General features: G+C 32.0%; 1 protein-coding gene and 1 long non-coding RNA gene across 5 annotated transcripts; one reads left to right on the top strand and one right to left on the bottom strand.

Annotated features, from left to right (window-relative positions):
- Positions 1 to 1,588: 1,588 nt before the first annotated feature.
- On the bottom strand, positions 1,589 to 25,160 carry LOC149477222 (facilitated trehalose transporter Tret1-like). 3 transcript variants are annotated; one of them, XM_089710590.1, is made up of 10 exons: positions 25,102 to 25,160; positions 9,456 to 9,532; positions 8,631 to 8,740; positions 6,335 to 6,454; positions 5,736 to 5,891; positions 4,692 to 4,859; positions 4,041 to 4,173; positions 3,250 to 3,482; positions 2,466 to 2,660; positions 1,589 to 1,863 (listed from the first exon to the last, which is right to left on the bottom strand). In XM_089710590.1, the coding sequence occupies exons 1-10, from the start codon at positions 25,158 to 25,160 to the stop codon at positions 1,609 to 1,611; spliced, it is 1,506 nt and encodes a 501-aa protein (XP_089566716.1). In that variant the 3' UTR covers positions 1,589 to 1,608. The 3 variants fall into 3 exon arrangements, with proteins under 3 accessions (XP_089566716.1, XP_089566718.1, XP_089566717.1); XM_089710592.1 differs by lacking the exon at positions 25,102 to 25,160 and adding an exon at positions 15,212 to 15,315; XM_089710591.1 differs by lacking the exon at positions 25,102 to 25,160 and adding an exon at positions 14,556 to 14,667 and having other exon boundaries at positions 9,456 to 9,534.
- LOC149477223 (uncharacterized) lies at positions 10,768 to 12,743 on the top strand. Of its 2 annotated transcripts, none has more exons than XR_016317625.1 (3): positions 10,768 to 11,256; positions 11,383 to 11,444; positions 11,519 to 12,743. It is a non-coding gene; the product is annotated as an uncharacterized LOC149477223 (long non-coding RNA). The 2 variants fall into 2 exon arrangements; XR_016317626.1 differs by having other exon boundaries at positions 11,365 to 11,444.

The following is a 25,160-nucleotide window of genomic DNA, read 5'->3' as shown; positions in this document are numbered from 1 at the left end:
CACATAGTTCCCGTTCCCGTGGGATTTCCGGGATAAAACCTATCCCATGTGTTATTCTAAGTTACCGTCTATATGTGTGATAAATTTCATTGTAATCGGTTAAGTAGTATTTGCGTGAAAGAGTAACAAACACACACACATCCTCACAAACTTTCGCATTTATAATATTAGTAGGATGGGATATTAGTAGGATAGTAGGGCATTACAAAATTAAATCTAATTCACAATGAAACTCTTGATTGAGGTAACTATAATGTATTAGTTAATTGAAAATGAAATGCTCAACACATCAATGACATATTTATACAGGGTGTAATCGTTAAGTGTGCACAAGCGATTATTCTGTAAATATTGCAGATATCAAAAAACTTTAAACTGATATCGAAAGTATTTAACCTAATGAGTAAAATGGCCATAATAAATTTAAAACATAAAAATACATACATATTATAAATAATAATATAGGACTGATAATACAATCCTCGTCAAATAAATGACCACTCTGAAGTGTGCTACAAGTTGAGATGCAAATACAATATACAACGAGTTAAAGAAGGATAGACTGATTATTTAAGAACAACTTCAGAGCGGTAAAGGTTTACACATATTTTTTTAAATTGTATTTTATTTTAGTTAAAGAATTTATGCAATCAGTCATTGTAATAAAATTAATTAAAAGCCTCTTTTCATTGCAAACATATTGATACATTTTAATTACTTTATTAAGGAAATTACGTCAAATTATTCAATGTTTATAAATACTATATGGCCTATTTTTCATATCTATTTTCATAAAATAAAATAATATGTGTTTATTGGTAACATCTTAAATTTTAAATAAATGTATGATTTTTTTAATTAATCTAAGGGCTGGATCGATTTTGATGCAACTTCCAATGTCATTACTTAAAGTATTAGGGAGTGACACGTTAACCACTTATATTTTTTATTCATATAAAACACTTACTTATTTGATATTATAGGTACATAATTCCGATAGTATCAAAATAATAATTTACATTTTATAATAAACGCTAGCCTCCAATTAGTAAATGCACAATATTAAAATACTTATGCTAATTACTGTATAGGAACATTCTTCAAACAATCACAATGTCAATTTTTCTATGTATGTGTTATATCACATTCAACATCTTAACTATTACAATAATATTACTTATATATACACAACTAGCTTCCGCCCGCGGCTTCGCCCGCGTGGTGTTTTGTTTGATATAAGGTAGCCTATGTTCTTTCTCAGGGTCTAAAGATTGTATGTGCCAAATTTCATTAAAATCGGTTGAGAGGTTTAAGCGGGAAAGCGTAACAGACAGACAGAGTTACTTTCGCATATAATATATATTACTAGGTTTCCGCCCGCGGCTTCGCCCGCGCAGTCAAAGAAAAACCCGCATAGTTCCCGTTCCCGTGGGATTTCCGGGATTGCGTCATTGTCCCGGGATAAAAAGTAGCCTTTCTCGGGTATCAAAATATCTCCATACCAAATTTCATGAAAATTGGTTCAGTAGTTTAAGCGTGATTGAGTAACAGACAGACAGACAGAGTTACTTTCACATTTATAATATTAGTATGGATTAATAGTAGGGATTATTCTACATCTTTTTTTCCCACTATCCTCTCTTTCTTTGGTCGTAAATTATTATAAATTTCTTCTAAACTTCTATTTCTCGTTTCTGGAACGCTTAATATAACATATAATGCTGTTAATGGACACATAGTGCCGAAGAAGTAAAATGCTGCATAGACTCCTATTGACTTTGCTAGCGGCTTGAAGAAGAGTAATTGGAAGAAGTCAGCTATGGAAGCGATCGCCATTGTTGTTGCTAAAACTGATCCACGGTACTGTAAAGAGAAATACATATAATTACGGTTATTTTATGGTTGAAAAATTTTACTTTTTGGAATACGTAAGGTTCGAAGGTTCGACGAGGTTTCGACAAATATCACATCGAGGATCACCTTTGTTTTCTTTTGCCGTTGCTAATAATTAAGAAGAAGAAGAAGCAATTTTAACCAACTGAATAGTATTAACCATAAGCAATATTCACCATAAAAAAAAGGGTTGCACTCCGGGAGTGCCGGCAGAAGTGAAAACTTGATTATTAACGTTCAGCATGTTTGATATTTTGGAATGGTATCCGTCTTACGCATGGAATATATGGGCTTAAAAAAACCGTCTTACGCTTTTTCGATCAGGCCACGTGTCCTGACGCGAGTTTAAGATTTTATACCCAACGCCGCTAAAGAAGTTTTCACTTCAAAAAGCTAGAAAAGGTCCGAAATGTGGTTATCATATCATAATATATCATCACCAGGCGATAATTTTTAGCCATGAGCAGATATATTATAATCTGACATAAAACATTACAGAGCAGTTTTAAACTTATCCAATCCTTTCATTTTCATCAAACCTGCAGCCTAAGAAATACATTAATTTAACTCACCTTATAAGAGAATATTTCACCCGTAATCACCACAGATATAGGCATAAGACCCGCTGCATCACAAAAGATGCACAAACACAGGGTGATGACGGGGATCCAGGCTGAGGTGGTGATGTTCAGGTCGGTGATGAGGAACCACGTGGCGAGCAGGCACATGCTGAGGCCAGATGCGAGGCAGGTGATGATCATGAGTTTCTGGAAGATAAGATATTTGGTTATAGATAAACATAGACGTTATTAGACGAGAACATGTTTATATTAGGAAATATATAGTAAAGGACGAGATGTTGTTGATTTTTGAATAAGATTCTAATAACATAGCAGCTTTTAAAATTTGTTCTTTGTAGTAAGAATAAGCTTGTGAAACTTATGATCTGTATAAGATATTTGCCTGCTCTTAACGTATAAAAATAAGCCCACATAGATTGTGGATATTCCATTTTGGCAAGGTTTTCATTCTCCGCGCCTATTTCGAATTTTGATTAAATCGAAACGTGATTGTATTATATATCTTTTGTCGTTTAATGAACTATCCAACTATTTTATTTTTACTTCAATTAGTTGTTTCTGTGATAAGCTGGTAAAATTAAATTAATTCTTCACCGTTTTAATATTTATGAAACAAATTAGTAGCCTCAATTACGGTTTGGCCAATTTATTTGACATTGTTTATGCATTTCTGGTGACCCTTAAAATAGCTTAATAACTATTTCTATACATTTAGATGTACAAGTACACAAGGATCATTACATAACAAAGTTTATCAGCTAGTATACATACAGACCTTTCTACCACACCTCTCCACGACACTCGACGCTAGCAGCGACCCACTCAGCTGCACGACCCCCAGCATCATAGCCTGCTGGTTAGGGCTTAGCACCAGACCCGTATCCTCTTTGGACGCCAGGTTGAAGATGTCACCAGCGAAGTTCAGGACTGGTACCGCACCACAGACTTCCCTGGAGAGAGCAGCGACCAGGGCTATTTGGAACGCCTTGGAGAGGATTTTGTCTGTAACTGAAACATTAATATTATGAATTAGTATGGTTTGAGCATAGTAAAATACAGATTTGATGCTACTTTAAGAAAATTTGTTAATATGAACAAGATACTCATTTATATTGTTATTTCATAAGTATGGTTATGTACAGCAGCAGCAAGGGTCTTCACACTCTCTTCACTTCTTCGATGCTGTTCAGGACGATTCGTCCTCTGCTGGTTATGTACTATTTTCATTCATCGTATTTAAGATTTAATAACGACGAAGTTACCTCAAAAAGAAAGACACAAAACAACGCCTGTTATTTTAATAATTGTAGTATTTTCTTTTTAATATAAAATCAGCAGCTTTATGATTATGTGGTCGAAATTAATACAAGGGCCGATTTTTCCAACCTTGGCTAAAATTTATCCGTCCAATAAAGTATTAGACGAACATATTATTATGTCACCTGTAAACTGTCAAATACGGACAATAATTAGAATACATTTTTGAAATGGTAGTTTAATACTTTATTCGATGAATAAGTTTTATCCAAGGATTGAAAAATCAGCCCATAATAATAAGAGTCTTACGTATGCTTTTCAACATGAATTGTTTATTCTCCTCGTCCTTTCTCTGTTCTTTCGTAATAACCTCTATTTCTTCATGTATCACCGTGTCCATGGAATTTCTACATCTGAGCCAAGCTAGTGCAGAGGCTGCTTCCTATAAATTGATAATAAAGTTATACATCATCATCACATCACAATATTTAAACATAGATAGATAGTATTTTTAACCGACTTCAAAAAAAAGGAGGAGGTTATCAATTCGGCCGGTATGTTTTTTTTTTTTTGTATGTATGTAAGTACACCGATTACTCCGTGGTTTCTGAACCGATTTACGTGATTCTTTTTTTGTTCGATGCGGGATGGTGTCGAATTGGTCCCATAAAAATTTTATTCGGATAGGCCTAGTAGCTTTTATTTTATGAGCATTTTTGTCTGTATTTGTAAATGTTGCAAGTGCAAGTTTGAAGTCGGTTGTTTTTAACGCAGTTATTGACTTGTGTTATCTACGAAATATTAAATTGAATGAACATTATAATAATTTTAAACAGCTCTTTGGCCAGAGATAACAAGTAAACGGGTTAAATTTCTACTGGTGAAGGAAGTTTCTTAACTAGTCAAGTAGTCTAGTTACAATGTATTCATTTTAACTATTAGAAAGTTGATATTTCATACCTCAACTTTTCCTTTCTTCATAAGGTACGAGGGCGACTCCGGCATCGCAAGGAAGACCACAAAATGTATAACAGGTATTGATAAGAACACCCATAAGATTGTAGTGTAGTTTAAAAGGTCGCCAATAATATAGGCGAATAGACTGCCAGTGCCTGCAAAAAGCGCTCCCTGAAATGTATTTAAAATAATAACAATACCACAGAAAATATTATAAGTACTATGTTAATACTATGCTATTAAGGGCCGATTTTTCAATCCTTGGTTAAAATTTATCCGTCCAATAAAGTATTACACGAACATTTTAAAATGTCACCTGTAAACTGTCAAATGCGGACAATAAGAATACATTTTTTAAATGGTAGTTTAATACGTTATTCGATGAATAAGTTTTAACCAAGGATTGAAAAATCAGCCCTTAATCGAGTATTTTGGAATTAAAGAAATTGCAAGTCATCAATAAATGCTCAATTGTTATAAGCAACGAAATTCTGAATATATTGGAATTAAATAAATTGTTAGTTCAATAAACGTATTATATCTCTTTTTCAGCAGGCGCTACATTTCATCGATACTGAAACTTTATGTTTAACTAGCTTTCCGCCTGCGGCTTCGCCCGCGTTTTCAAAAAAAAACCCGCATAGTTCCCGTTCCCGTGGGATTTCCGGGATAAAACCTAGCCTATGTCACTCAGAAATGATGTAGCTTTCCAACAGTGAAAGAATTTTTCAAATCTGCCAAGTAGTTTCGGAGCCTATTCAATTCATACAAACAAACAAACAAACAAAAAATCAAACCTTTCCTCTTTATAATATTTGTATAGATAACTCAGGCCCTGGAATCACAGACACAATAGAAAATCTATTGTGTCGTGGACCGTTCGGGCCGTTCGGGGCTCAATGGGTTAAAGCATTTATTCGAGCATCTGTTTGCCTAAATAATCCAAAAAACAGCACATGTTAGTAACAAAAAATGAGATCGTAAATGAAACCGTGATATTCAGTGACGCTGCTTTAAAATTAAGACCACAATATTCAAAGCACTTACCCAGCATCCCAAAGCGCCTCGTATACTGTCCTCACTAATCTCCTTTATATAAGTCGGACAAGTGACACACGACCCGGCCATGATGATTCCAACCAGAGTCCGAGCGATTATGAACACCCAGATGTTCATGGAACATAGCTTGAGCAGCCATATTGCCTGAAACAGTTATATTTAAATAAGTTCTGGAAGGTACTAGAAGATTTAATTAAAACGACAAATAGTGTACTTATCTGTGAGATTTTTTATTAATTTTATCATTAGATACAAATAATATGATAATATTAAAACGATTGTTTTTTTTTTTGTAAAATGTGAATTTGAAGAACATTTTTTGTTGCATAGTGTATTTATCAAGGAAATGAAAGCGCATGCAACATTCTATCTACTTTTTAAGGAATATCTTTGCAATATTTTCTATAGTTACTATGTTTTAATCTAATATCCTTCCTCGATAAATAGACGGGCAGTCTACACAGTACACGTCATATTTCAATTCGAATCAGTAGGTAGTTCTTGAGATTAGCGCGTTCAACTAAACAATATCTTCAGCATCACAATATAAGTACTTTTATATGTATATGAAGATCAATAATACTTACTGCCCCAGCCAAAGACATGAATAGCAGCGTGGTTTTCCTTCCCAGCCGGTCTCCCAAATACGCCATGAGGTATGTAGCTGGCACGCAGGAAAGATACGGCAGTGATGCCATCCAGGATATCTGGAATATTGAGAATGAAAATAAAAACTTAATAAAGTTAAAATGAGCTATGAAAGTAGTGGTTTTCAAAATATTTTACTAGTTGCTACATTATCCTGATTGATAACATTTTTTGCTTTGTTTCGTTCCGGGTTAATCTGAGCAGTGAAAATGCGGCTTGTAAGAAAATATGCATTAAATAAATGTAAAAAATATCCCTGTCCGTGTGCGTCTGTAAAGTTTTCACGCCTGAACTACTGAAACAATTTTAATGAAATTTGCCAATACTTCAGACAGAATGTGGGTGAAGCCTAGCAACAATAATATAATTTTTTATCATTAATATTTTACTCAAAGACCATCAAATTGGCACTTTAAATTACATACTCCACTGCATTCTTCACTAATAAATAATGAAATAATGTAATACTTAGTGTAATTATTAGCATGTTAACTATGTTATTTTTATCTTGTCTACGTACAACATAATACTTTCTTGTATTTTACGATCGCATTGTGAAAAATAAACTGTTATTTCATATCAGTAATGTATTTATTGTTGTTAGTAATCACTGTATATTGAAAATATGCATATTGATAACGCAGTGTAAAAAATATTACAAAAAAAGACAAATAATATGAAAATAAATTGGATATTTTTTGATGCTATCATTAATTTATTCTGATTATATTATTGGTTGATTTTAGAAAAAGTCATTCAAATTTAAGAAGACTCTTTAGTACAGAGAATTAATCAGAGAATTCTTTCAGAGCTTAACATGTAATTTTTAAAGAATACTTTGAAAAAATTAGATCACGCGGGCGGATCAGACGAGATTCCAACCCGCATCTTTTACCATAAATTGTATTATGTATTAATTACTTGTCTATAATAATATTATAAGTTATTAAATTAACCTCCTCAACGCAACGCAGAACCGTATCGGGTCGAAACTCACCAATTGCGAGAATTTGTAAAACTGTAAATGACTACAGTGGGTTGTTTGATATTTTCACAGATTCTCCCAACAAACTCCGCAAAATTTTTAATTCCCTTTTTAACGATAAAAATAGATAAGTGCATAATATATATTACAATTTTTCATTGTTTAAGATACTTAGTCGTTAATTCATTAATTGTATACTTTTAAACTTACTTTACGCATGCTGTGTTTACCTATAAGTGTTTTTTTACATTGATCATATAAAATTGTATTTTAACTTTGATGTTTTATCTGTGATGTAAAGAAACGTTGGTAAATCAAATAAATAAATAAAAAATAAAATAAAATTAAGTGAATAATAGAAACAATGAGTTCCTGCGGCAAGTTGCAACTGAGGAGCGTATCTTAATTTATATTCCTAATAATACAAACATTTCAATAAGTCTATCTAGGAAATATTCACGCTCATACAAAATTATACCTTCTAGATGACAATTATTAATTAATTCGTATGACTTTACAATACTAGTGTATAATAAACTTGGAATTGAACATTTGCTTGTAAGTGTTGATTAAAATTTAAACGATATTTCTAATTATTACATGCAATGGAATTGATGAAAGCTATACATTAATAATTATCATTAGCATTCAGTTAATAGTTCTTGCACGTGTTTAAATACATACAAATATACTTTAATGCATTTTTTGACAAAATAAATGCTAAAATAGGTACACAAGTAAATAGTCGTTGAAGTGGTCAGAATGAGAATCTATACCTAATATTATAAAGCTGAAGAGTTTGTTTGTTTGTTTGAACGCACTAATCTCAGGAACTACTGGTTCGATTTGAAAAATTCTTTCGGTGTTAGATAGCCCATTTATTGAGGAAGGCTTATATATTATTATCGCCACGCTAAGACGAACAGGAGCGGAGCACTGCGGGTAAAACCACGGGGCACAGCTAGTCCATACTATTGTTTATGATTAATAAATTTAGTAATAAACGTGGAATACTATAAAACATAAACATATATAATAATATAAAACACAGATGATGTACTGCTATAACTAAACTAATGTTATAAACGGGAAATTTTGGATTTTTAATCCAAAAACTTCTTCGCCGAGTTTAAACATCATTAGGTAATAGGTAATTTATTACAAAGCTACAATTTACCGTTTATGCTAATATTATTGCTATAAACTAAGCGTTCCCAGGACAAACGGCTAATTAATAATAATATATTTACCTCTCCATCAGTAAGAGGTACTCCTTTAGGCGATTCATTTGACTGCAGCAGCAAGGTCATTGGCGACATCCATCCTATACACGTTCCGTAGGTGAAAATGGGCAGACAAACTGAAAAAAATATACTTATTAATTTGTTAATGTAATATCTTCATAGTGAATTAATAAGACAACATGTATCAATAGTGAAATCCCATGTCCCATGGGGTAAGGGGCAGATGCATTATACATCTGTTTAACTGATCGATTTTCTTTAGGGACAAGTAGGTGATCAGCCTTCTGTGTCCTGCCAGACCGAGACATTTTTTTTTCTTCGTCTCCACTGAGAATCGAACCCAGGAGCCCTCGGTTCTATCACGTGTCAACTACAGCACCAAGGAGGCGGTCAATAGTTAGATTAATTCGATAAATTAATTTGATAATAACGTTTTCGAGTGGGATAAAAGTTAATTAAATTAATTTTAAATCTATATAATGATATCATTGACACACAATTAAAAATAACTTAATTACGTGCATTATATCGAATTACGCAGTATAAAAATACTTTATCAGCTATTCTTTTCTTAGGGCTGATTTTTCAATCCTTGGTTTAAACTTATTCGACGAATAATGTATAAAACTACCATTTTAAAAACGTATTCTAATTGCCCGTATTTGACAGTTTACGTGACATTTTAATATTATCGTGTAATAATTGGACGGATAAGTTTAACCATGGATTGAAAAATCGGCCCTAAATTCAATATACATTTATCCGTAACAATAATGAAAGCGAGACATAATCGAATATACCTATTATAAAAATATATAAAAAAATACTTACTCAAAACAGCACATATTATTTGATTTATTTTACTCCCATCACCGAAGAAACTCAGTCTTTTCATACCTAAGTTAAATCTGCAATAGAAAAACACATTTTTTAAAAACAATCCTTATCACGCTATTATTTGCAATGCATTAAAATCAATGACACACTAGAAAGCGGAGATTAAAAACATTTAAAGTTCATATTTTATACAAATTTATATTTAACAATCATATAGGAAATTTAAAATAATTTCTATTTTTTACCAAATATTTATAGGTAGAAAAAAATTTCATAAAAATCAGTCTAGCCGTTACGGAGGAGCGAGAAACTAACATAATATAATATATCACAAGGATTTTATATTATATATAGAAGATGTGTAGAATTTTTTCAATGCTTTTAATTAATTTGAAGATAATTTCGACTCGTAATCGTTTCAATTACTATGTACCTATATTGAATTTAAATTTATTTTAAGTATTTAATTTATGAGTGAATAGTTGTTCGCCGCGGTTCTACCCGCACTGATCCGTTCCTGTTGGTCTTGGCGTGATGATATGTAAACCTATATCCTTCCTCGATAAATGGGCTATTTAACAACGAAAGAATTTTTCAAATCGGACCAGTACAGTGGTTCCTGAGATTAGCGAGATCAAACAAACAAACAAACTCTTCAGCTTTATAAAGTAAAGTAAAGTAATTGTAAAGCGAAGCGAAGGCGATACGGATGCAAAGACTTCTCTATTCATTTGTCACGTAATTTGTCGTTAGTCATAACAGGTCATAAGCAATAGTTTATAAAATGGTCAAGCGTGTTTCGGTCACATACGGAAGGTTCCGTATTTGTTAATTTTATATTTTGTTTGATTATAGTTTCAACTGAATTTACCATATTTTTAAAAATAATTAGACGTTCACCCTGGGATAATTAAAAAAAAAACAAAATCATATAAGTTATTTTTAACGCGGAGCAAATCAGAAAAACCAACGTTATTTAAATCCAATCAGCTCATTATTAAGTGGTTTAGGCCACCTTTTATTTACAACTAGCTACTCCGCGCGGTTTCACCCCCGTGGCTTCACTCCAGTTGGTAGTAGAGTAATTATATATGTATACCATAGGATATACATATACATAGCAGTATTATTTATCGAAGAAAGCTATAGAGCTTTCCTCGATAAATGAGCTATCTAACACCGAAAGAATTTTTCAAATCAGACAAGTAGTTCCCGATTTAAGGTGATGAATTAATTTTTCTAACATTTACGGCCCTTTTCAAACCTTCGTAATTTTTATATTATTAAAGTTGTCGTGATGTAAATTCTTGACAAGAAAGTTCAATAGTAACACAATACGTCTACCGTTTTAGAAACATGATTCCATGATATTTTCTCGATAGAAAAAAAATACAAAGTTATCATTGTTATTTTTTTTTAATCTCTGGCATCTTCAAAATAACAAATGTAAAGTTACGACTTTTTGGATATTAACTATAAAATATACAACCTATACGTCTACCGTGTTAGAATTTTGAAATATGCGATGGTTTTGAAATAAACAAGAAATACTTGAAATTAGCGCGCGACCAGCCAATATAGCGAGAGCCGCCCTGTACCTTCCTACCCCGATCGCTGCACGAGTCATTCCCGCTACGGCCGTCACACGGGGAACTTGTGTCGCTCGCGCAATCGTAAAAAAGGGTGACAACACGATAAGACAAAATGAGACAAATGGGGACAATAAAGAAAATAAGAAGAAGAAACATAAAGGTTGGAGGAAAAAGAATGCTTACAATTGGAACAAATTAATGAAGTAAGTTGGTTTTATTTTAAATTTGATGATAATTGTTTTATAGACGATGTTTGATATGTACCCCTGTTTTAAGTACATAACGAATGTGTAAGATTTTTTCATTTATAGCATAAATAATCTGTTCAGAAATCCGGAATCCAGAAGGAAAATAAACCCACTGATTGTTCACAATGTGAATCCACTCCTTCGTAAGTACCTTTATTCAGTCAAAAATGTATGTTATCAAAGCTCTACTGGTTTTATCGCATGATTCCATTTTTAGCAAAAAGCAACAAAGTGCAAAGAAATAAAAAATCATGGTGAACTTAGTGGAAGTATGGCGGACATAATATGGAACAGGAGCTCATTGGAGTAGTATTATATTTAAAAAAAATACGAAATAATTTCAAGAATTACATTTCTTAGAAGGTGGTAGATAAGTATGTTGTATAAAGAATTTGATGTTGATATTTATTTCATTTATACTTACTACACCTGTGCGGGAAATTGCTTAGTAATAAAACAGGTTTATATTCATATTTACATAGTAATGTGAGATTTCATTTCGAAAAATTTTGTGTAAGTATATTAAATTGAGTTCCTGGGTGATCTGGAAACACAATTGGGCCCGGAAGATGGCGCTGCAGTCACTCCTCCTAATGACATGAACCGATTTGGATGAATATTTGTGTGCACATTTCATTTTTGTGGGATGATTGGTTGATTCGCTTTCACATTAGCTAATATTATGTATTTTTGTTGTTAGAAAGTAAACTTAATTTAATGTTTATAATACATTATTATTGGTATAAATAAGCCAGTGTTCGTCTAACATTGCTGTACCTGCCTACCTACCCTACCAGGGCCTAACTTTGTTCTGGCTATTTTATTTTGATTATTTGTAATGAATAATTACAATTATAATAGAGTGCAAAAAATAAATACATGCGTCAATATATTTTGTGTTTTTTTTAAACAATTTTTTTATTTAAAAAAATATCATTCCGACCGCGGCTTTGCCCGCGTGGAATTAGATTATATCGTGAATCCTGTCTTATCCCACAGAAGTGTTCAGTTCGGATAAAAAGTATCCTATGTGTAAATCCAGGCAATAAGCTATATTTTATCAAAATTGGTAATGTAGTCTTGACGTGATTAAGTAACAACTAACAAAAAAATATACAAATTAACATCCAAAGTTTCGCATCAGTTTTACTGTATTAGTGATATCTTCCACTCTTGACTTTGACTGAGAAGAATTAGGGTTTATAACTTCTTTCAGAAATAGTACCTTTCATTTCTGGGCATGATGTAATATCTACGTCAGCATCAAATTCTATCTAAATGAATTCAGTAGTCCGCGTTATTGAGTACCTACCATTTCATTTTTTCAGAGTAACAATATTTTTTGTTATTTTAAAGATTATTTATAACCTGTATTATTTTGTAATAAAGTAAACATTACGAAATAATAATAATTATTAATAATGTCTAAGTAGTTGTTAAAAAGAAGATTATTTGTTTATAAAATTATAAGCAAGAAAATAAAACCAATTAATCAACAATTAAATATATGTATAAGAATATTATAACTGTATGACGACTCCATACATGTTTGTCCCGAGTCGGCCAGCGGCAGCGCGGCGAGTTTGCAAGAATGACTTCGCGCACACCCGCGTTCGCGATAGCGAGCTATTAGACTCCGCCCGCCAAGCAGTAGATTTTTTTTTGTGTATCGTCTTAAGCGCGTTACAAACAAACTGTTCAGCTTTATAATATTAGTATAGACTAGCTTTCCGCCCGCGGCTTCGCCCGCATTTTCAAAGATAAACCCACATAGTTCCCGTTCCCGCGGGATTTCCGGGATAAAACCTATCCTATGTGTTAATCCAAGTTACCCTCTATATGTGTGCTAAAATTCATTGTAATCGGTTCAGTAGTTTTTGCGTGAAAGAGTAACAAACATCCATACAAACTTTCACATTTATAATATTACTAGCGACCCGCCCCGGCTTCGCACGGGTGCATTGCTGATACTAAATACACTACAGAAAAACTGTGAACCTTGTATATAAAAACATAGCGGCCCGCTTCGGCTTCGCACGGGTATAAAATATATAGCCGGGCGGCCGGCCGGTAACGCCGCAAACGCTACGTCCCGCAATTTTTAAATCTGTAATATCTTCGAAAATATTCCCTTAAATCATACGGTGTAAAGGGCCATCTAGATCTATATTAAATGAACAATGTACTCAAGGTATTTAATTGGTTAAGGATTAATGCTGTATTGGTTAAAATCGCTTCGAAAATTAGCCATTATTTGTCGTAAAAAGTAAATGACAAAAAGAAGTTATTGTGGGTTATCCATAAGAGATAGACATATGCTATCGCGGACTTTTCTGTAGACCTTTTCAATGTGTATAATACTTAGTACATTATTTTGATAAAACTCGTAGGGTTCAGCCTGCGTTTGCAATGTAAGCGGTAAAAATGTAATTTTTTACGACATCACATTAGAAACCTCAAAAATAACAGTACTTCTCCACTATTTAATGGATGTTATTATACATATAAACCTTCCTCTTGAATCACTCTATCTATTAAAAAAACCGCATCAAAATCCGTTGCGTAGTTTCAAAGATTTAAGCGTACATAGGGACATAAGGACATAGGGACAGGGAAAGCGACTTTGTTTTATACTATGTAGTGATAATAGGATTATAAATATCTCTATATCCAAATGCCTATCTAATCGCTTGTATTGGTATATTCTGTTTGGAATACGGAACCCTAAAAAAAGTAGTAGGCCGTATATCGGATGACTCTAGTTAAAAGATAATGGCACTAAACAAGCCATTGTGATCACTTAGAGTGCTCTTTATTTGATGCAATAAATGACAATAGATTGAACTTGGCCCTTACTGCTGTTAATGTAATAGTTAAATAGTTAAATGCGAAATTAACTCTGTCTGTCTGTTACTCAATCACGCCTAAACTACTGAACCAATTTTCATGAAATTTTGTATGGAGATATTTTGATACCCGAGAAAGGACATAGGCTACTTTTTATCCCATGTACAAATTTTTTTTAATTTTATTTCCATGTACAAATTCTTCATTTAGGTATTTTTATATTTGTTTCTTACACTCGTGATTAACTATTTTAATTACAGTGCAGTTTTTAATTACTTTTAGTATGAGTTACATTAGTGTCTTAAATGAGTAAAATTTGATGTCACATGTAGAAAATGATTCACTATTATTAATAAAGAGTTTTTCATTTTCATTTTCAATTTTCAATATGAAATGTATTATTTCCTTAATGTGACCATATTTTCCTTTCACAGATCTAAATATAAAAAAACTGTATTGTTTTTGTTACACTTTCATTATATTTTTTTCACTATATTCACTGACATTTAAAATAAAAGAAAAAGAAAAACAACATTCGTTCTCAAACCGTATGTTCTCACGCTGTTCATAAAAGATTATGACCAGAAATGTGGGTAGTTATAATTAATATTTTTGTAAAATACCCTCTACTTTGCATTTTTCTGGTCTGGTAACACACAACAGTTTTATATACCTATAAAATTTATTAATCATAAACAATATTATTGTTTATGATAAGTTATTATTCTTTTGTTTCTTGAAATCGTTTAAAGTTAAGAAAAATATAACGACTTGTTATAACAACTACATATATATAGGTAGGTATATATTATAAATGTGCCACATAGTTAACAAATTGTTATATCCTGAAAATATTTAATACCTAGCGAAATGACTTCACTGGTTATTGATCGTCTCAAAAACACGCTGTATCGAAAAATAGCCGCTGTATCGCTATCCCGAAATACCGAGATAGCAGTATTTATTTTTTTATGTCATTACAAATAATTTCCAGCCCTACCTAATACAGTCAATACAATTTATACCCTAACTCTATATAAATAGGGTACAATTCTCCACATACCTGGCAATTACGGCACTGACCACTATTTGTATTAACGCACGTCTTGTAACCACTCTTGTCGATATCTTTCTTCGTATTGTTCTCAAAGCCTCACGTACAGTGTTTTATGTTGCGGATAGTTGAGAGAATTGGACATTTTCAAAGTGTTCGGTTTGTAAGTTTTATTTTTTAAATTGTGCTAATAGCAGCCCGAAAAGTCCCATAGTTTGAGCTGTGCTTTGATAAACGGTAGAATATAGATCAGTCAGCTTTGCGTTTTCGTTTTGTATAATTATAAATGGAAAATATATCCCGCCGAAACGGGATTCCTTTTTAAAAACATGTAAAACACAATATTATGTATATTTAAAATTTAATTATTGAACATTATCTTCAAGCATGACAATGCTCATAAATAGTTGCAATATTCTACAATAGACGATGGTTTCTCGTAAAACTTTGCATACATAGTACATAACTATATACCTATATTAATTTGATTTTTAAATTGCTCATAAACAAGTTTACATGATTTTATATTAATAGATATAATTATTATCTACATTACTGGCAATATTACCTACTTGGTATTCATTTCATATAGAAGAATTGGGAGTGTTTATTTTATTAATTGGTTAAAATTTTGTTTTACAAACTATCCACTTTGACAGCAGCATATTATAATTTAACAGTATTGACATTAACTGAACGTTAATTGAAGCACATTTAATTTCGTGACAGTTTACTTGAAATTACGTAATTGTACGATTAATAATAATTTAACAGTATTTTCAATAGCATATTGGTTATTTTGCGATATGTCAGGCGACGTGTAACTTACTGTATGTTTGTAGAGATATCTAGAGATTTTTTAGTTTTAATGCAAAAATGTGAAACAGATTTCGCTCATTTTATTATATTATACTTATAGGAAAACGATATAATTTAGAAATAATAAGCCAACTTTTGAAGATTTTTTGTCATTGAAGGCAACAAAAAATAAACAAACTGGACATATGAATCATTTACCAGCACACGTCTTTTTCTTATACAATCAATTATGTTCTAAAACTAAGTTTAAATCATGTATTCTAGGAAAATAGTCTAAATTGAGCACTAGATTGATACGTAACGTTGTTTTGAAGTCACCCAAGCATTCATAATAATATATAAACGTATATATAACGACTCATAATAGTATGTAGGGGAGACCGGGTTTGGTTGTCTCACGGGTTGTTTGTCACAGCGGTCTTAACACAAAACTGAACTATCGAATAAGTCTGTTGAACAGCGTGGCAAGAGCCATACAGTGAAAACGCTGTCCCAACTTCGCGTCAGACCGCTCCGATCTGCCGTGAGGGCCTCACACGTGTTTATTGTTTTCGCACAGCAAAAGTAAATTTTTGTGCTGCTGTGTCGAACCTCGTAATTATACGTTCTTGTTTTACAGTAATAATCTTTCAGTTCATTTGATGATGATGAAATGTGTTTTATAATATCGTAGTATAGTTTTTTAGATATTCATTGATCGGAATTTATTTTCAATTTTATTTTCATAAAACGTGTTATGGGGCTCTTTGTCACAAATTTTCGGGGGCTGGTTGTCACCTATCAACCAGCCCCCTGTATGCGAGATGACTTTAATTGCGTTTTGAGGTTGTTTGTTTTAGCCGTAAATTTTCAATCAACACCGGAAAATCACCCTAACAAACCTGCTGGAAGTCCATCTGTCCTTGATGACTCTATATTGACTCACGATTATTATTGTTTGCTAAAATTGTGATTGATTAATATTCAGACTGAAATAAAGACCGTAGACACGGTTTCATTTGGTTAAGAGTTATTAATTAAAAATTATTCCGTAAAATTATAAGACCAAAGTGTGACTTTCTATTTATAAATTGCCTGTTATTTAGTACGTGACTACCTACCCTAGGCATTGTGACAACCATGCCTGACCCGGGGTTATAAGTCACATTTTTCTTTAGAGTGAAAATACAAAATATTTCTACAACTGATAATATTACACAAAAATACGTTTATTTATTTTGTAACAGAATAATTACACTATCTTTTGGTATACAAATATCATTCCTAAACAACGTATTTTGGAAGTTACATAAAAAAAGATAAAAATGTGACTTTCATCCCCGCTCTCCCCTACTTTGGTTAAAATATATATATGTTATCACAAGGATAGAAATTTTAGATACGATTTTGAAAATACGACCCATGTACATTTGACCCGGTGGGAAAGAAGCGAGTAAATCTGTCTAGAAGTGTCTATCCAATCTTTATTTAATCCTATCCTATCCTATCCAATTCAATGAAATTTAGCACACATATAGAGAGTAACTGGGATTAACACATAGGATAGGTATATCCCGGAAATCCCGGAACAAGAACTATGCGGGTTTTTCTTTAAAAACGCGGGCAAGCCGCGGGCGGAACACTAGTAATTAATATTACTTATAGTTAATACAAAACAAAAAAATAGTTTATCAATTCATTACGCTTGTTTATTATTGGAACTACGAAATATACTACCGCCCGCGGCTTCGCCCGCTTTGTCTAAAACCTAATAAATTATATACTAAAACCTTCCTCTTGAATTACTCTATCTATTAAAAAAAACCGCATCAAAATCCGTTGCGTATTTTTAAAGATTTAAGCATACATAGGGACATAGGGACAGAGAAAGCGACTTTGTTTTATACTATGTAGTGATGATAATATAATTATTATTATTAACGTAATACCTACTTAACACGTTCACTGCGGCACCTAAAATGCCAAACTTACCGTTGTTGCGGCATGTCTTCCATACTTCACATCGGCAAGTTCACCACTGTGCGTCATGAGCCATTTTTATCACATCGCACCTTCTAACTTTGAAGGTTAATAATTTCATGAAATTTCAAGATATTTCAAAAAAATTTTTTTCAGATAATAGTATATATAGTCTAGTATATACCGCATGAATAGCTTTTAGTTTGACCGAATAGTTTAAAAGATATGAGGGAAAATGTAAACCCCTGATTTTGTGAAAAATTATTTGCCATCCCGCACTGCGTTGATACGGCATGTTTACAGTAATAGCGATGGGAAACACTGTAAAATAAAACATCGATATCGATATAAATCAATTTTGTATATTTCAGTCTGTTTGTTAACAGATAACGAGATCGTCGATACAAAAAAAACACATATAAAACAAGGTACTTGATAGAGTACTATCAGGAAACTGTTCAGTAACTTTTGTTTTAATTTGTTCAGTAACTTTTGTTTTAATGTTTTATATTATTTTCACAACTGTCATCACATTTTTGCATTTATGCTACGAAATAAAAGAAAGTAAAAAAACTAAAGCCTTTAAGGTATCATTGTCATTTAAAAAAACTCAAAAGAAAAGTGCTTCGGTCCTGGTGCATCACTATGCGAGACTGACACGCGGCGCGCTCGCAGTACAGTGCGGCATGAGGTGCTTGTCCATGGCAAAATATTTGACATGCCGCATACAAAAGAAACGGTTTCTTTTCTATGCGTTGGTCCAATATTTTGCCATACGATTTTTAAACGAAATTGAGTCCTACTTCAAACTGTGATCACAAAAATATATTTGTCTCTTTTCTAGTCATTGATTAACATATAAAAAACCTCGCCGCACCACGGTGAAAACTGCGATTTTGGGCGCCGCACTGTGGTGTAGTCGCTGATGGCCCGATACTGGACATGCCGCAGTTAACGTGTTAATAATGTATTTGGGATTCCAAACAAATAGGTACCTACATATATAATTATATTTCTAACAGCTATTTTTATTTGTTTATATTTTGCCAGTGAAAATGTGAAGAAAATTTGTTCACGAGTTTAAAGAAAAGATGTTTATATTGAGAAATGTGAAGCAAACATCAACTATTGAACGTTTATTTCTTCCTGATTTATATTTACAAGTTTTTTTTATCATATTTTACGTAAAACAAGCAAAGAAAATTTTTCTTTATATTACCGAAATAACCACAACAATCATATACTCTGTGTTTAAAAAAAATAAACAAACAGACAAACTTATTCATAAACAACCAGGACCTCGCCTAACAATGTCTGAGACGCCCACTCTAGTTAGAACTAACATCCTAGAATCTAGATTATGCGTCATTCCTAGTTCAATTATATAATAACTGATAATGCCAATTTGCTCCATTATTTTTGAACTCAGATATTAAACAAGTTCAATTTTATAATAAGACTGACTTCTTTTTTCTTTGTGTGGTGTCTCTCAATGTTAGCCAGAAGGGCTCCTACATTTTAACGCAGACGCGTGCGTGAACTGAAGGTTCACCCTGGTAGCGACATGCACAAGGGCGTCCCCCCTTGACGGGGATCTCGAACCTCGGCTTGGGCTGTCGCTTGAGTGGAAGAGGCCAGAAGGGCCCTAGTCGGACGGGGACTGACTTCTTATTTCAATACATTGATTTGTAACTTTAGTATAAGTACCTAGTTACTAGTATTGTACTTATTATATTATTGTTTCCGCCCGCAGCTTCGCCCATGTTTTCAAAGAAAAACCCGCATAGTTCCCTTTCCTGTGGGATTTCCGGGATAAAAAATTAGTCCTATTCTGTGTATCCGGGGTAAAAAATATGTTATATTCTCCACCTACCTACATACCAAAGGAGAATGACCACGGGTGGTATCGGTAAAATTTTAGTTGTGCCACGTATTCGTGATATTGTTAATTCCTATTTGTATTTATAATGATCATATATGTATCACTATTAAGTCTTAATTTTACCGGATAAATTGAAATAATAGTAAAAGTTTGTGTTTTGAAACATGTATGACCACGTATGGAATCGGTAAAATACTAGTTGTGTCACATGTTTGTGATATTGTTAATTCCTATTTGTATTTATAATGATCATATTTAGTCACTATTAAGTCGTAATTATACCGAATAAATAGAAATAAAAGTAAAAGTTTTTGTTTTGACACATAATATATCTATCTCTCTTGCAAGCGTCCTGGCGCGTCATCTGTCATTGTGTTCGACGCATTGTTCGACGTTATTTATTTTGAAATAATGTTTATTACGATTTACTTTTCACATTTGTCTTGTAAATTAAAATATTGCCTATGTAATAAATGTAAAACTTAACGTTCATCGTTAGTTTAAACTCGATAAAGTATTTTTTTAAACTGTTGAATAACACTATTGTTTTATTTTATTGTCGCAAACTGCGGCTTATTTACATAAAAACTTTAATCGTTTCTAAAAGTACTAATACTCCATTGAAATGTTACATTTTTTAGGCCTAACCTTGCATTTTTTAGAGGACGCAATTTTATGTTTTTGATGTGTAGGGGGGGTCAGTAAGTAGCTAAAACCAAGTTTGTGGGGTTGCCACCCTTGTCCCACGGCCGCCATCTTGAAAATAGCGGTTGAAATGGTTTTTACGATATATCTCTTAAACTATTTATCTGATAAAAAAATTTGTTAGCATTATTTGTTGCAAATTAAATTTTCTACAACTTTTGTCCAGTAACTTTTTGTCGTAGAACTATAAATAAAAAAGTTATAAGCGAAAATGTTCAGAAATTAGAGATATTTATATTTTTCAATAAAACTTTTTTTATCATTTTACGAAGAAATGATATCAGACCATTTTTGTAGATTGTTTTTCGAGGAACAACTTTTATATACAACATTTTTTCATTACGTCAATAGCTAAGGTTTTACAGCGCTCTGAAGTGAGTACTATTTTTCAGTACTCCTAACTATACATATAATGGCTATTGGCTCTTTTCCCAGACTCCAGAACAATGGAAGCACACTGCAGAACATTTCAGCCCTGCTTTTCGACGTAAAAAAAACGCGCTTCCAGACTTCAAGTCAGTTCAGTCAATAATTAATTATTAATAATATTGCAAAATTAATTATTAATTATTAAAAATATTAAAAACAATTACTGATGACAAATTATTATTAGTACACACATAATATATGTATACTGTATAGTTAAGAGTACTGAAAAATAGTACTCACTTCGGAGCGCTGTAAAATCTTAGCTATTTAATTAATGAAAAAATGTTGTATATAAAAGTTGTTCCTCAAAAAACAATCTACAATAATGGTCTGATATCATTTCTTCGTAAAATGATAAAAAAAAGTTTTATTGAAAAATATAAATATCTCTAATTTCTGAACATTTTCGCTTATAACTTTTTTATTTATAGTTCTACGACAAAAAGTTACTGGACCAAAGTTGTAGAGAATTTAATTTGCAACAAACAATGTTAACAATTTTTTTTATCAAATAAATAGTTAAAGAGATATATCGTAAAAACCATATCAACCGCTATTTTCAAGATGGCGGCCGTGGGACAAGGGTGGCGACCCCACAAACTTGGTGATAGCTTCACACTGAACCCCCCTACACATCAACAAAATAAAATTGCGTCCTCTAAAAAATGCAACCCCAAATGTAACTTTTCAATGGAATATAACATCAAGCTTTAAATTGAGCTATATTTCATCCTGACACAATAAGTTTGATTGCGATACCAAGTGCCATAGTAACTTGGGCAATCTCCTTTCCTTGTAATCGGTTCAGTAGTTTTTACGTGAAAGAATAACAAAGATAAATCCTCATAAACTTTCGCATTTATAGTAGGTATTAGCACAGAATAGTTAATAGCACAGGTAGTATTAGTAGAGTGAAGTCTGTGTTATAAGTAAATTTAGAGTCAAAATTTAATAAACATAATATACGGTAATACTTAATTATTGAAATATTAGTGTTGATGTGGTTGATATCTATAGCTTCAAATCTAACTAAAAAAATTCTCACTGAATTGAGATTATAATACATAAGTTAATGGACTACAAATACAAAAGAATCAAACTAAATTAAGGAATAAAATAACAATGAATAATATTTCAATGCCAACACGTGGTGTATAATTTTAAAACTCAAACACTTAAACAAATAACATACCGTAATTGAAAGAAGAAATAACTCTTAGGAAACCTTTTCATGTTGTTAGGTTTTCGAATACGATTCATGTTAAACTCGATCATTTTTAAATAAAATTTGTAAAAAAAACAGTAAAAAAAACACAATTTAAGAACCACTGGTTTTTAGTAGAACAGAACACCAACTATTATTATAGTATGTGTGTATTAAGATGTCTATTTTCGCGTGTTTCATACCTACTTCTTTATCTTTGTTTATAATAAAAAAATAATTTGGAAAATCCAAAAGTGCACGCCTCATAATTTTTTTTTAACAAATATTTATTAATTATTATTTTTGTTTATTTAATAACAATTAAACCACATCGAATCAGACCCTGAAAAATGAAAGGGTTCTATTCCTGAGCATACTCAAGCGTAAGAGAAAAAAAAAGACTCGATTAGTAAAGTATTTCGGTCGCTATCGTGTTAACAAGAAAAAGGATCCGCACATACAGACACACGGACGTCCAAGACAGAACTTTTTTAAACTGTTTTTTAACTAGTTTAAATAACAAAAATGACATCAAAAATATCATGAACGTTAAAAATAGTGTTTTTTCTTAATATGTGTGTGTATGTATTATTTTACAAGTGCAATGTATGATACATAAAGACATTTTAAGTTTGAAAAATCAGATGTTTTGCGCGAAGTGACAGTAGTACCCACCTCAACGCTTCGCTTATGAGGCGTGCAATATGTATGTAAGGTCGGTTGTAGTGATTTCAAAATTGCTGGCACTACTTTGAAAATGTTTTTGTAATATTTATTAAAATAAATGGGTTATTTAAAAATAATTCCCTGTTTGCTGAATTTATGGAATATATTATATTTTAAGTAGGTACCTACAAATACTTCATAAATAAATTACCTTCATTACTTCACGCTACTATAAAATATTATAATGTACACCTATAATTAGCAGGTTGCCTGGAAGAGATCACCATTCGCGATAAGACTCGCTTTTCCCACACTCTTGAAGGACTTTTATATAAATTTATCTACAGATGAAATCGCGAGTATGGACCAGTTTTTATTATCTATATTTGCTCATTTATCAGAGATCATAACTGGCATACATTTAAATCTATCAATGATATTATGTTGTCCGATAAGAAAGATCACATAAACTATCGCAAACAAGGAAAAGAAAGAAAAAACTGGATGGTCCTAACTACTAATGTACCCAAGAAGCTTATATCTAATACACTGGAGATTGCACTATGACCATTAACTTGTCACAAGAAAATATAACCTTGAATGACGTCAGTGTTGTTTTTTGTCTCTTTCTGTGGGTGACCACACTGGTTTGTATATTCAGGATTTTTCGAAATAGAAAAAACTAAAAATCATGGTCTATAAATAATAACGACATATATTTTTAACAGTATTTTTATTATAATTACTGGTCAACTTACAAGAATTATCACCTTTATACGACATACAATTTTAATTGGTAGAGAATGATAGTTTTAAATAACGCTTGATAACTTTTGGCTACAAAGCTTGGATATTAACCGATATACATTATTAACATCCTTTGTAAATAGAGGAAAGTTGTGTTTTGCATCAGATGCTGTTTACCAAATTGTAAGTTACTCAGATCTTCTTTTTAAACGCGTTGCTTCGACGGGTCAACTTCAAGCCAAAAACATCAAATTAAAACTGTTTATAGCAGTATTTTTTTTCTGGGTCGTAATCCTCAGTAATTTTACCCTTGATAGGCACATATATTTCTTTTTACTTCATTTTTTGGAAAGCTGAAATACGTAAAACAAAAAAAATATTAGGTTAAAAAGTATAAATTTCAATGTAAAAAAGAACAAACCACAATATGTAAGTGCAATACCGATGTCGTGTGTTGTTTCATTACTAGTATAAAATTTTTTAAAATGGTGTTCTAAATGTTCATCATAATATTGTTTAGCAATATATTATCGTCGCTATCCGTAAAAACCCATCATCATGGTTACCTTACTTGTTAAATTTGTTTGTTGAAAACTTGTTGAAAAATGATGAAAGTATTAGGAAAAGAACTTATTTAACATGATTGCTTAGTAAAATGATGATAAATTTGACGATTTTTGCCATTAAAATGATTCTTAACAGGTAAATGCATGAGTATTGAGGAATATTGTAAATAACGTAAATATACACTTGCCTGTGAAATTATAGGCCAAAATTTGGTGTCCAAAAACTTCTGCAATTTTTCACAATGCAATACATTATTAATATTCGGAAAATATTTAATAAATACGCAACAATATTAACTTAAATATTCGAAGCGACGCAATTTTTTTGACACTTATGCCATATTGTCAAAGTGAGAGTTGCTACAATTTTATTATGGTAACTACCCATAATCAGGGAGTATCGCTTTTTAATAATTGGTTCAGATACTTATTTTATTTAGCATAAATAATAATTGTCTCATCCAACAATGGTTCTGAATGACGTTGTTGGCAATTTATCAACAAACTCATGTACAAAAACTAACCTTTTGCACAGAATATTACAGCATACATAGTAGCCTTGGGAAAACTTCGTATTAACAGTGGCAATACCAAGTTAGGTGTGAAAGTGATAGAACACAACAATTTTCTTGTTACACGTCAAATGTTCATACCGAAATCTCCAGTGTATTAGATATAAGCTTCTTGAATGTACCTATAGTTAGTTATGAGACATTAATTTTTCAAATTTTTTTGAAGTGAAGCGCGTTGAGAGCAAAATTTCAATGTCGCGTCATGGCAATACCTTCAATGATTTTGTTATTTTTTCTTGCCAAGAAATTTTACTTCTGACACGTGTGCTCCGCACACACGCTTTTTTTCTATAACACATGGTCTTAACTCTTAAATAAGGAATTATTAGTTAAAAAACTTAAAACTTTACCTATTTTTCGTTCCATTTGGTAATAACGGGGTTTTACAATCAACACTACCGCACTGCAT

The sequence above is a fragment of the Colias philodice genome, chromosome 25 (genome assembly GCF_061535455.1).
Source record: "Colias philodice isolate Cphi_HAF_F1 chromosome 25, ilColPhil1 Martin Lab GWU primary, whole genome shotgun sequence".
Taxonomy (NCBI): Eukaryota; Metazoa; Arthropoda; class Insecta; order Lepidoptera; family Pieridae; genus Colias; species Colias philodice.
This window is presented reverse-complemented; position numbering and strand designations above follow the sequence as displayed.

What these genes read in the sequence shown, in the direction of transcription:
- LOC149477222 (XM_089710590.1), bottom strand. Translation starts at nt 25,160, where the DNA reads ATGCAGTGCGGTAGTGTTGATTGTAAAACCCCGTTATTACCAAATGGA. An exon ending in TACCTCTTACTGATGGAGAG is followed by an intron (nt 6,455 to 8,630) that starts GTAAATATATTA and finishes TCAATATTCCAG; the next exon opens with ATATCCTGGATGGCATCACT. An exon ending in GAGGCGCTTTGGGATGCTGG is followed by an intron (nt 4,860 to 5,735) that starts GTAAGTGCTTTG and finishes AATACATTTCAG; the next exon opens with GGAGCGCTTTTTGCAGGCAC.